The 12,401-nt window shown below is 36.3% G+C and overlaps 1 protein-coding gene across 3 annotated transcripts in view; it reads right to left on the minus strand.

The window, feature by feature from the left end:
• ogt.1 (O-linked N-acetylglucosamine (GlcNAc) transferase, tandem duplicate 1) overlaps positions 1 to 12,401 on the minus strand; it is a 61,383-nt gene that overhangs the window by 10,467 nt on the left and 38,515 nt on the right. For all 3 annotated transcript variants that reach the window (XM_069893083.1, XM_069893084.1, XM_069893085.1), the window contains 5 exons: positions 11,564 to 11,722; positions 9,741 to 9,830; positions 6,955 to 7,080; positions 3,273 to 3,443; positions 2,362 to 2,478 (listed from right to left, as the gene is read on the minus strand). In XM_069893083.1, the coding sequence (XP_069749184.1) occupies positions 2,362 to 2,478; positions 3,273 to 3,443; positions 6,955 to 7,080; positions 9,741 to 9,830; positions 11,564 to 11,722 (663 nt within the window). The remainder of the gene's footprint in view (positions 1 to 2,361; positions 2,479 to 3,272; positions 3,444 to 6,954; positions 7,081 to 9,740; positions 9,831 to 11,563; positions 11,723 to 12,401) is intronic.

Below are 12,401 nucleotides of genomic sequence, written 5' to 3' on the forward strand. Positions count from 1 at the left end.
GAATGAAAGGCAACAGACAACCCTATTGTAGAAGTAGAATAGGGATCTGACATTCAAACAGTACACTGCTGAGGACCAGACACAGGAAATAAAATGAAGGAGGCATTAAAGTAGGTTAATTTGCAAAAAGGGAGGAAATAAAAAATACAAAGTGGAAGAAGAGTTTGTGAAAAGCAGGCGAAAAACAAGGATCTGCTACTTTCATTAACAATGATTCAGAATTGATAAGAACATCATGTCAAGATGTATTATCATCGAAGTTTATAATGCTGTGTGCCATAGCCTAATGCAAATTTATATAATTCTGGTAAATTTAAAAACTCAACAGGGCTTGTTTATTTCTTTCCAACTAAATGACAAGTATAAATGTAAGGAGTTTCAATCAGATTGGAAACAAACTTGCCTGGTGAATCAAATGGACATAGAATTGATTTATTTGAATATGTCAAATATTGTAAATTTTTTTCTGCTCAAAATGTGGACATGAAACAGAACCAGTTTCAATTCTTAAGCTTACTTCAAAATGAACCCTTTAATTTCTGAATTTCACACCAACTTAAATTTTTCCATCAGGAAACAAAGATCCCTTTGGCCCTTCTAGTCTGTGCCAAAGCACTTTTTTTGCTTAGTCCCAGTGACCTGTGCCCAGCCTATAGCCCTCCATACCTCTCCCATCCATATACATGTCCAAATTCACATTCCACACTCCCACCAGTCACTGTGTGATGAAGTTTCTCCTCATGTTCCCCCTAAACTTTTCCCCTTTCACCTTTAAGCCATGTCCTCTGGTTTGTATCTCACATGCTCTCAGTGGAAAAAGCCTATCTACACTTACTTTATCTATCCCCTTCATAATTTTAAAAACCTCTATCAAATCTCTAGAAGAGGTAGCTGAAAAGATTGTGAACACATTAGTAGTGACCTTTCAAGAATCACTGAAGTCGAGATTGGTTCCAGAGGAGTTGAAAATGTCACTCCACTCTTTAAGGGAGAGTCAAAGATAGGAAACTATTAACCTGTTGGCCTGACTTTCGTGGTAGGCACAATTCTAGATTCTATGAGGTTGCAGGGAACTTGAATGCAGAAAATAAAAAAGGTCAAAGTCAGCAGTTTCCTTCAGGAGAAATCTTGCTTCACAAATCTGTTGGAATTTAAGGAAGTAATGAGCAGGACAGATGACTTTCAGCAGGCCTTTGACAAGATGCTGCACAAGATAGGAGCACCTGGTACTGGGTTCTCATGTGGATAGAAAATTCGCTGACTGGAATAAGGCAAAGAGTGGGAATAAAGGGGACCTTTTCTGCGGGCTGACAGTGATTAGTGGTGTTCTCCAGGTGCCAATGTTGGGTCTATTTTTCATGCTGCACATAAATGATATTAATCACCAGAATTGTGAACGATCTATAGGTATGCCAGGGGGTTTGGCAGGTAGTGTCGAGGAAGTATGGACTCTGCAGAGGGTCTTGGACAGGTTGGAAAATGGGCAAAGAAATAACAAGTGGAATACAATGTAGGGGAGAATAAGTTGTGCACTTTAGTAGGAGGAATAAAGTGGACTATTTTCTAAATGGGTAGGGAATTCAGAAAGCATAGGCCCAAAGGGACTTCAGAGTCCTCATGCAGGATTCCCTGACAGCTAACTTTCAGCTTGAGTCAGCAATAAGGAAAGCAAATGTAATGTTAGCATTCATTTTGAGACAACTAGAAGATAAAAGCAAAGATGCAAATACTGAGGATTTACAAGGCATTGGTCAGACCACATGAAGTATTGTGAGCAGTTTTGGGCCCCATATCCAATGATAGATGTGCTGGCTTTACAGAGGGTCCAGAGGAGGTTAATGAGAATGATCCCCGGGATGAGAGCATTAACATGAGTGCCTGATGGTTCTGGACCTGTAATCACTATAGTTTAGAAGAATGGTGGGTGATGGTCTCATTGAAACATGTTCAATATTGAAAGGGCTGATCAGAGTGGATATGGAAATGGTTGCAGGAATGGAAGAGTCTAAGACCCTAGGGACAGCCTCAAAATGAAAACAGGAGAAATGTCATCAACCAGAGGGTAGTGGATCTGTGGAATTTATTGCCACAGACAGCTATGGAGGCCAAGTAATTGGGTATATTTAAAGTGGAGATTGATAGGTTCTTGATTAGTAAGGGTGTCTGTCAATGGTTATGGGAGGAATCAAAAAAAATGGCATCAAAAGGAAAAATACATCAGCTGCAATTTGAATGACAGAGCAGACTGTCAAATGGGGTAATTCTGCTCATCTCCTACAAGTTATATTCCCAATGTGCTTAATTCGATAATAAAGAATAAATAAAGATTGTGCTGCATGGATTGTATTTCCAAGTTCTTACCTTGACTACTTTCACATCAGGTAGGCTGTCCAGAAATGCCTTTAGGTCAATACCATTAAGGACAATCCTATTATCATATATGTGTCCATTGGACTTGAAGTCAATTACAGCCTTTTTCTAAACAAAGAAGAAAAGCTTTATTAAGATTCAAGATCCTTTTATTGTAATGTAACCGTGTAGAACCTGTAATTTTACACTGAATTGCCTTCTACCTGCTGTAAGGCAGATGAAGTAACAATTAGTGTTGCCCTGCTCATTTAAAGCACCTGATCATTGGTTAAAATTTAGGTGGTGGCCAGGATAATTAAAGGTCGCAAGTGTTGATGGGGATCAAAAGGCAAAACAGAATAAATGTAGGCTGTTAGTTGATGGCTGCATAAATATGGGAAGTCAAACAATTTGTTTGTGTGCTGTATGGCTTTGATTATGATCTTCCAAAATACAAATTAACCAGTAAAAGCAAAGACAGTATTAAAGTAAGATGATGTGAAAACTTTAAAAACTTTCAACTCAAAATGATTCCAGACAGAAAACCAATAAATAGCCTTTGATCTTCTGGGATGACATAGTAGAACAGGTATGCCTCACAATTCCAGTGAAGTGGGTTCAATCCTGATCTGTGTTACTGTGTGGAGCTTGCATGTCCTCCATGGTCATGTGTACTCCAATTTCCAAATATCTCAAAAGATATTTGGGTGCATAGTTTAATTGGCAACAGTAAATTACCCTTAATCTTTGGTGGTACATTGGGGGAGTTGATAGAAATGCAGGATTGGTTACTCAGTAAATTAAAAGGTTGCCTTTTCACTTGCCATCATCGATTCAATTGACCACAAAGCCACCACCTACTTCTTGCACGAGAGTTGACCAGAGCACGACTGGTGATCAAAGAAAGTTGACATAATGCATACCTTAAGGTGTGGAAACATATTAGCATGATCTCCAATAAAGAACGTATTCGGCATGTAAGCCAACTTTTCAGAGTACTGCTCTGCTAGATCAAGTGGTGATGTTTCCTTGTCAGTGATAATGTAATCCATAAATGGAGCTCCACTTGTTCCAGGATAGCCAAGCCACATTGCCTGGAGAAAAAAATAATGCCCTTAAATCCATTACTGTCCTTTGCATAAAATGAATTCACAAGAAATCTAAAAATTATCGAACTACGAGGCTCCAAATTCAATAAGCTTGAAGAAAGCGCTAAAGTTAGAACATATTAAAAAAACTGGATTCTGGAAACCTTGTTCACAGAAAATGCTAGACACAACAAATCTCGCATTTATTTGGACTAAAATAGAGTTGGATAAAATTGACGAGAAGTTTATGGCTGAATTTAATTATTTATAAATGGAATTCAAAATTGTTAATTGGAGTAGATCCACCAATTTTAAAACACTTAATTAACTATGGAATAAAATTAATTATCAGATAGGTGAGAAAGGGAAGGTTTCAGTGAAAATGCCTCTATATCAGAATAAACTTTTTCCTTTTACTGTGCATAATCATTTTTTGAAAATATGGAGTCAAATGGGGATTTAAAAATTTGAAGATTGTTTTGAAGCAGGGAGATTTTTTATCCTTTGATCGCATGAAAGAGAAGTATCAAATCCATTCGAATACTTTTTTCTGTTATTATCAGGTTTTTAAAAAAAATTTTATCGGAAGAATTAGGTCATAGTTTAAAATTACCTTGACAATCTTCTTTAGAATTATTACTTACAAAGGAAGATTCAAGTAAATTTATTTCTGAGGTGTACAAAATAAAATGTCCAAGTTAGATGTCCATAAGTCTAGAATGAAATGGGAACTGAATTTGGATAGAAAGATAGATGAAAGTGTTTGGAGAAATTTTTGTAAAGATAGTATGACTAAGGTCATAAATGAACGATATAGGCTGGTGCAATATAATTTTTTTAAACATCAATTGTACTTAATCCCTCAGAAATTTAAAAGAATTCAACTTAGTTCTTCAGATTTGTGTTTTAGGTGTGGTCAAGATATAGGTACCTTTTTTCATTCGACTTAGACTTGTCCTAAGTTTAAAAGTTTTTGGTTAAAAATTAAATTGTTTTTAGAGCAGGCATTAAAAGTGAATTTACCATTTGATCCATTGCTAATTTTATTAGGGGATATTAAGTTGATTGCTTTAGGGTTGAGATTGACTACATATCAAATTGAATTTTTACCTTTGGCTCTGGCTGTTTCTAAAAAATGTTTAGCTATGACATGGAAGTCTGATTTGGTTTTAAGTATGAAATGATGGCATATTGAGATGAAAGCTTGTATCCCTTTAGAAAAGATAACATATAATCTTTGTTAAAGTCTAGAGCCCACATTTTAGAGCTATTAGTGTTAAAATTTGATCTCTTGGTCCACTTCGGTGGATGTCTCTGTTTCCGCAGCTGAAAAGTTTGAATATGCTTGTATTTACTGATGATCTTTTTCTTTGTAGGTGGGAAAGGGAGAAGGGAGAGTATTAGTGGGGTGATTGAGGGAGGTTGTTTTTTTTTTATTTAATCATGATATGTTTGTATTAATATACCGTAATTAATGTTATGTTATTGGATTTAAAATAATTTTTAAAATCTAGCATTTATGAAGAAAAACATCAATGTCCTTTCATCTGCTCTGAAAGATTACCGATACAAAATAAATTTCTCTATCGATTTAGGTTGTTACTGCATTAGCTCATGAAGCAGTTTTTGCTATTTTTTTTAATAAAGTAACAAAAAATTACTCCTATCTACATAAATCACACCTTTAAAACATTTTTTCCGCAGCAAACTTTCAGTACATCGCAAAAGAGAAAAAAAACAATTGCATACATGGTAGAATTTAACATAGACAATTTAGCATAGCAATCACCAGGAATACTAATAAAATCAGTATATGGCTTGTGTTAAAATTACAGCTTCGACTTTGAAGAATCAGATTCTATCATCGTTAAGGATAGGAGGATATACAGTCCTCTATAAAATCATGGCTGATCCTCCAGTTCATTAATTTTCCCACTGACTTTGCAAATCCATCAATTCCATGTGTCCAAAATCCATCTCAATCATAAATGATTAAGCATACACAGACCAGCAAAATAGTGCTGGGGGTGTGACAGAATATCTTGTGTTTTATATTGTATAAAGATACGATTTTGGGAGATAAAGTGTGGCAAGTTTTTTTTCTAAAAGTGTAGATCACATACAAACACTTGAAAACAGACTAATTTAAAATACTGGAGTTCTGCTCAAGCTAGACGTCCGGCTCCGAATACCTTTGCAAAAGCTTTGGAGAATGCCCAAGATAATGCAACCTAGATTGTATACCTAAAATGGATGAGGGGGGGGTGGGGGGGTGGCTTGGGAGGAGGGGGGGGGGGGGGGGAGAAAAAGTCACTGTATATGTGTGAAAAAGAAATAGTGTATATCATGGCTAATGTGATTTATGGTGTGAAAAATAAAAATTTTAAAAAAAAGATACCTGAGGACCCACAAACAAACACCTGTGAAGGCAAATGTCCCAAATATTATGGTGCCCTGAAATGAGGCATTAAAAGGACTGTAACTTCTGCCTGGTTGAGCTAAGATGTCTACAAATAACCTTGAATAAACTCTGGAATGTGCACTTAAAAAAAAAGAGAATGCCCAAGGGACTTCACTAATGGATTGTTGCTTTGAAAAGCAACAGATGAAAGAACTCAGACAATTATGGCCAGCAGGCTAACTAAGTGCTGCTTGCTGTTCTAAGGTGGGGGGTCATGTGGTTCTGCAAGCATAGAGAGTCAAACAGGCTTTTCTCAGAGAGAGAGAATTCAGTTCTGCAGTGCTAGAGTTCAGCAGCAGCAGCTGGGACTGGAACAGGACAAGGTGGTAAACTTGTGGAAACCCCATTTTGAAGATGGGTTGTGAGTGCTGAGTTCATCCTAGTCAAGGACCTTGCGATCCATAAAAGAGGAGAGGACTTGCGGCCTAATGTTTCACTTGAAATAAGAGAAACAAAAAGGAACTCTGTGGTGACCTGAAAGAAAGAGGTTATCATCTGGAAAACCCTGATAGGGTCTTAGACAAGACACTAACATGGCTGATTAAAAGGGATCAGTTTGTGTCCAGGATCAACAAATCTCTCTCTGAAAACTGACAAAAACCTTCTTCAGCGGTAACCTTTTACCTTTCAAGCACAAAAGCCTGGTGAACTTCATAAATGTTAAATTCTGTGCACAGTATAAGAATTGCCTGTAACCAGTGAACTTGGAGAAATAAGAAGTGAGACTGGACTGTAAATTAAAGAATTTTCTAAACTTATACACACATTACATACACGTGCGCTTAGAGTTAGAAGGGGATTAAGTTAGATTAGTTAATAGTGATAAGTTAAAGTGTGATCCTATTTTCATGTTTAAAGATAATTAAGTGCAACTTGTAAGTAACCATTTGTCCTTGGTGAATATCTATTGCTGCTGTGTTTTGGGGTCCTCTGGGGTCATAACAGGTTTGATGTTAAATGGTACATTCAAGCACAAATTACAATATGACCCAAAAAGGACACGAGCTCAAGAATTTTGAGGGAATAAGTAAAAGCAAAAATATAAAACTCTCAAACCTGTATAGGAGCTGGCCGTAAAGCAAAAAGTTCATTTCGGGCTCCTTTAGTGTATCCATTCATGTTAACAAGAATGTGAACTCCATCCTGATGAATGCGATCTGCTGCTTTGCCATTGCATGGGATCTGTAAAATACAATAAATAAAATGAACAGGAAAGTCAAAATGATGCTCAATGATGATTTCCAATAACAACAAACCACTAAATGGCTTACTGCACTTGAAATATTTGAGAGACACTCAAATTATTGAACAAAATGTCCTGTATAGAATGGGTTCATTGTTGGCTTGTGCACAAATTGAATGCCTATAATACAGAAGATACACAAAAATCTGATCAAATATGATAACCATGCTTCCTTCCTCAGTATTCCAATGAATGGCATCAAAGTCATACAGACCTGATGAGAAAGAATAATTGAAATGGAGGGAAAGAATTTCTGCCATTTGGAAGAATGTGCATACATCAGACCTTTGAATTCATAAATTTTACAGGAGCTTATTTACATGTTCAAGTGTCCACAAGTTGGTGATTCAAACAGTGGATGGTCGGTAATTAAATCTTAGGCCAAACTATTATATGCTGTTAAAAGTAGAAAATGCTGGATGCTCTCCACGAGTCAAGCAACATTTGTAGAAAGAGAAAAGTAACAGTCTTGGAACATGCAAGACGGAGACTTATAAAATCATGAAGGGCTTAGATGAGTTAAACACTCATTTCCCAGGGTAGAGGAATCTAAAAATAGAGGACATAGATTTTAGGTGAAAGGGAAAATTTACAAGGGACCACTGGGAGGGTAACCTTTTTATACACAGAATGGTATATATGGAAAAACCCTTCAGAAAAAGTGGTTTCTAAGATATTTAGATGGGTACATGGAAAGACTGAGAGGAATATGGGCCAAAAGGAGGGAAATTGAATTAGCTTGGTCAGCCACAAATTGGGCTAATGAACCCTTTTCTTTGCTGTCAAACTCTGACTCTATGAGATACTGTTTTCATCCTGAAATGTGAACTCTTGTTTCTCTTTTCATGGTTGATGCCCGACCTACATTCAATATTTTGTTATTTCTGATTTCTAGGTTTTTTTTTTCTCCACTTAGTGTTGGTACTGCCAAACCACTCGATGGGTATGTACATTGTGCTTTCAACTCCCCTCCCAAATGTTATCCCAACTGATTCTCTGCTGAACGCAGTTAACTAGTCACCTTGCCCATGTGATCTGATATAATTAAACTTAAAAAAATTTGATCAATGTTGAAAACTACCACAATGGCAGTGTAACATTGTGCAACTTGTCTGGTGGGTCAATCCTTTCAGTGAAACAGAACGTCATGGTAATAAGATACAACAGTGTGTGAGCTTGTTTCCCTCATTGCAGATTCCAACACCAATCTTTGTAAGGAAACTGTAGGCTAACAAGTGTTGGAAAAGTGTAGCCCAGATGGACTGAATTAGTTTTTTTTTCTATTTAACCTAACAACTTGGTGAAATCAAGCAATTTGCAAAAGGTACAAGGGTATCAAAGTGTACAAGTCAACCATATTGTTGCAGATTTGGAACATAGTGGTAGATGGTTGTACCGAAGACTTGAGACCTTTGACAAATGGTGAGCCTCAGGAATCGGTGGTAGGAGCATTGTTGTTTGTCATCTATATCAATGATCTGGATAATGATGTGGTAAATTTGATCAGGAAGTTTGCAGATGACACTAGAATTAGAGGTGTTGTGGACAGCAAAGAATGTTTTCAAAGCTTGCAGAGATTGGACCAGCTGGAAAAATGGACTGATAAATGGCAGACGAAATTTAATGGAGACAAGTGTGAGGTATTGCAGTTTGGAAGGACGAACCAAGAAAGGACGTACACGGTGAATGGTAGGGCACTGAGGAGTGCAGAGAAACAAAGGGACCTGGGAATACAAATACATAATTCCCTGAAAATGGCATCACAGGTACAAAGGGTTGTAAATTGGCAGTCCTAAATTATTGAGCATAGAAGCTGGGATGTTATGTTAAAGTTGTATAAGACTTTGGTTAGGCCAAATTTGGAGTATTGTATGAAATTTTGGTCACCTAACAAAAGGAAGGATATAAATAAGATTGAAGAAGTGCAAACAAGATTTACTGAGACATTGTCTGGAATTCAGAAACTGAGTTACAGGGAAAGATCAACCAGGTTAGGACTTTATTTCATGGAGCATGGAAGAATGAGGGGAGATTTGTTAGGTGTTTAAAATTATGATGGGGTGAGAGTAAATGTGGAAAGGTGAGATACAAACCGAAGAACATGCCTACCAACATTTTTCATACCCTGACGAAGGGCTCAATCCCGTCACATCAGATATGTATTTTTACTTTTGCTGCATAAAGGATACCATCTGACCAGCTGAGTTTATCCAGCATTGTGTTTTTACTATAACTATTTATATTTTTGTAACTATATGCTGGTTGTCTTATTTCAGAACTACCAAAGTCACAAAGCGAACATTCATCACATTAAACTTCATTCCAAATTAGTGCAAATTAACCAGTCTCCAACACAAGTGGTATGTGGTTAATTGGCAGCATGTTCTTCTCTGTCACAAGGTACATTAATTGTGGTTAAATGGCTGATGTGAAATTAACAACAAAAATGATTTGACATGGGTGACAAAGGTTAAAGTCACATTGTGTTTAGAGACTAAAAGCTGAAGATAGATATGTCAAGGCAAACAAGAAGTTTGGAATATTTTGGAATGTTGAAATTCCTACATACCAACTGTCTGTATGTTCCACTAGCTCTTACCTGGGATAGATCCACAAAATGATTTGCTTCAGCAACCACCTTCACACGAAAATTAGTGCCATCATCAGAACTCAGTGCATAGCAAAAAACCTATCCAGTGGAGAGAGACAAAATTAAATTAATGCACAAATACATCCTACTTGAAGAAAGGCTGCAGCAAACTAATTTTGTGACTATGTATGCCTGATATGCAACCCTGACAAGCTTATGAGCAGTTAATTACTTAACGAGTTGCAAGGCCAGAGTTTAAATCAGCTTCCTGCCATGCCAAAATGGCCTACAGTAAATTAACATTAACGAGCAAAAAAAGACTGCAAACACATGACCCAACATTTCCAATCAGAGCGATTGCAGAAGTTGGGTATTTGGAATATTTTCAGTCAGTTATAATTCCAAAGTTCTCAAATCAGAAACTATTTTCAGATTAAAGCAATTAAACTTATACAGCTAAAGTGGAATTATAGACTAATTAGCCTAACTTCTGCTGTTGGGGAATTACTCAGCCTTATAATTAAAGACAGACTGAGTGACCATATTGAATATTTTCACTTGATTAATTTGCAAAAGCAAAGATCATAGCTACTCAATTGAATTGTTTAAGAAGCCAAAAGATTACAAAGGTTTTAATGATTTAAAGTGGAAAAAGCCAAGTATATAAATGTGAACATTTAAAAAACCATGTGGAAGACAGACCCTATGTTGTATACATCATTAAATGAAAACACATTGTGTTGATGAGACACAGCTGGAGCTCTGCGAGTCAGCAAAAATGATATTAGAAGAAACGCAGCACAGATTTACCAACATGATACACTGACTCCAGAATTACAAGAAAAAAATTCACACAAACATTAATTTTGAAGATTAAGCAATAATCCAATTGAAGTCAAGATATGAACTAGAACCAACATGATTAAGATTCCATTTCAGCAGGGGTAGGAAGTCTTAAAAAAATTACAGCCACATGAAATTGATGTATTTTGGAAATCTTCACAAAAAGAACAAGAATTCTCGTCCAATGACAAGACAATATGACAGGTTTACTGTCAAAGATATCTATACTGATGTTTCCAATTATGGTCATTTACAAAATATTCAGTTCAATTTACATTTGAGTGATTACCATACTTGGATCATCTGATTCAAAAAGACAGTTTCCTAACATTTAAAAATATTTGGCTTTATCCACCGTTCCACCATCTTCAAACTCATCATCCTAACTATCCAGTTCAGAGTAGCACCTCAACAAAGAAAATAGATTTGGTTTCAAACAAGTCATCACAAAATTCCCTCTTCTCCAATATAAAACCAGGGAGATTTTATCAAAATCATTTCAGGAAGATGGACATGATGCATCAAATCCAAGCATCTTGAAATTCTGACAAAAAGATGCATTTTCAAATTATCCATAATGTTAATACCTGGAATAATCTCTTTTTAATGTAACAAACATCTGTTGGAACACACACATTAAAGATTAAATGCATATCAGCATTTCAGAATGCTTGCTCAAGGTTCAAAAACAATGTTATTTAACTGTATCAGAACTGCTTAAAAATTCCATGGGCCAAATCGTCCACACAGTATCCTGTAACTGAGTAATTAATCCCAAAATATTTAAATATATTCATTTTAAATACATTTATTTTATGTACATCTGTGATTATCATGTACTGTGTATTGTGTGTATATACACAAGATCCAGAGAAAGATCATTTTATTGGGTTGTATGTACAGTCAAATTATAGTAAATTTCAAACAGTATTTCAAAGCTTTTTATTTTACAAATTTGGAATTACACATTTTTCAGGAATTCAATTTACCTCAAATTTTTCAGAATTATGCATCCCGGGGATTGACTGCATGAGATGAGATGTAGGATGGTTCCCAAAATCTGAGCTCACAAAACCAATTTTCAGACGCCCATTACTGGACTTCAAATCTTTTGGATGTTCATATGGCGGTTTGTGAAGCACATTAATCTGCAAAGATAAGACACAACTAATTTATGTATATAAATATTTCCATTGGCATCACTGTAATGTTTTTCTTTGAGGTGGGGTGAGAGAATAGAGAACATTCGTTTCTCATGCAAATGTCACAAAATCTAAAAGCAGCTCAAACTATGACAATAAAATCATCCATTCTCAATAGGGGCCCTCCATTCTCAATATGGGGCCCTATCCAATCACCACCACCTCCCCCACCCCAAACCAAGGGGTCACATCAGATTTAAGTAAAAGTCTTTTCATGTTACAGATTTTTAATTTTTTTTTAAGCAAGTCGGTAAAAGTACAGAAGAAACCAAAACTTGATTGCTTCATAGGGAAGGGGACCCATAAACTTTGAGCAGAGCCTCAAGGGGGCCACAGCCAAAAATAGGTTGAGAATGGCTACGATAAATGATTCCAAGAGATGAAGTCAACTCCATCTGGCTGTCACTTGTATTAACATGACTAATCATTACATTTCTCGTGGTCACATTTTAAATTTGAACATGGACTCTATTGAAATCAACGATACTTGATTTTCTCACAGCATTGGAAGCAAGGACTCATGTGACACTAGCAAGTTGTTAGGGTATTAAATTCAAGAGCCATGAGGTAATCTTGCAACTCTACAAAACTCTGGTTACACCACACTTAAGAATATTGAGTTCAG

The sequence above is a fragment of the Narcine bancroftii genome, chromosome 8 (genome assembly GCF_036971445.1).
Source record: "Narcine bancroftii isolate sNarBan1 chromosome 8, sNarBan1.hap1, whole genome shotgun sequence".
Lineage (NCBI taxonomy): Eukaryota > Metazoa > Chordata > Chondrichthyes > Torpediniformes > Narcinidae > Narcine > Narcine bancroftii.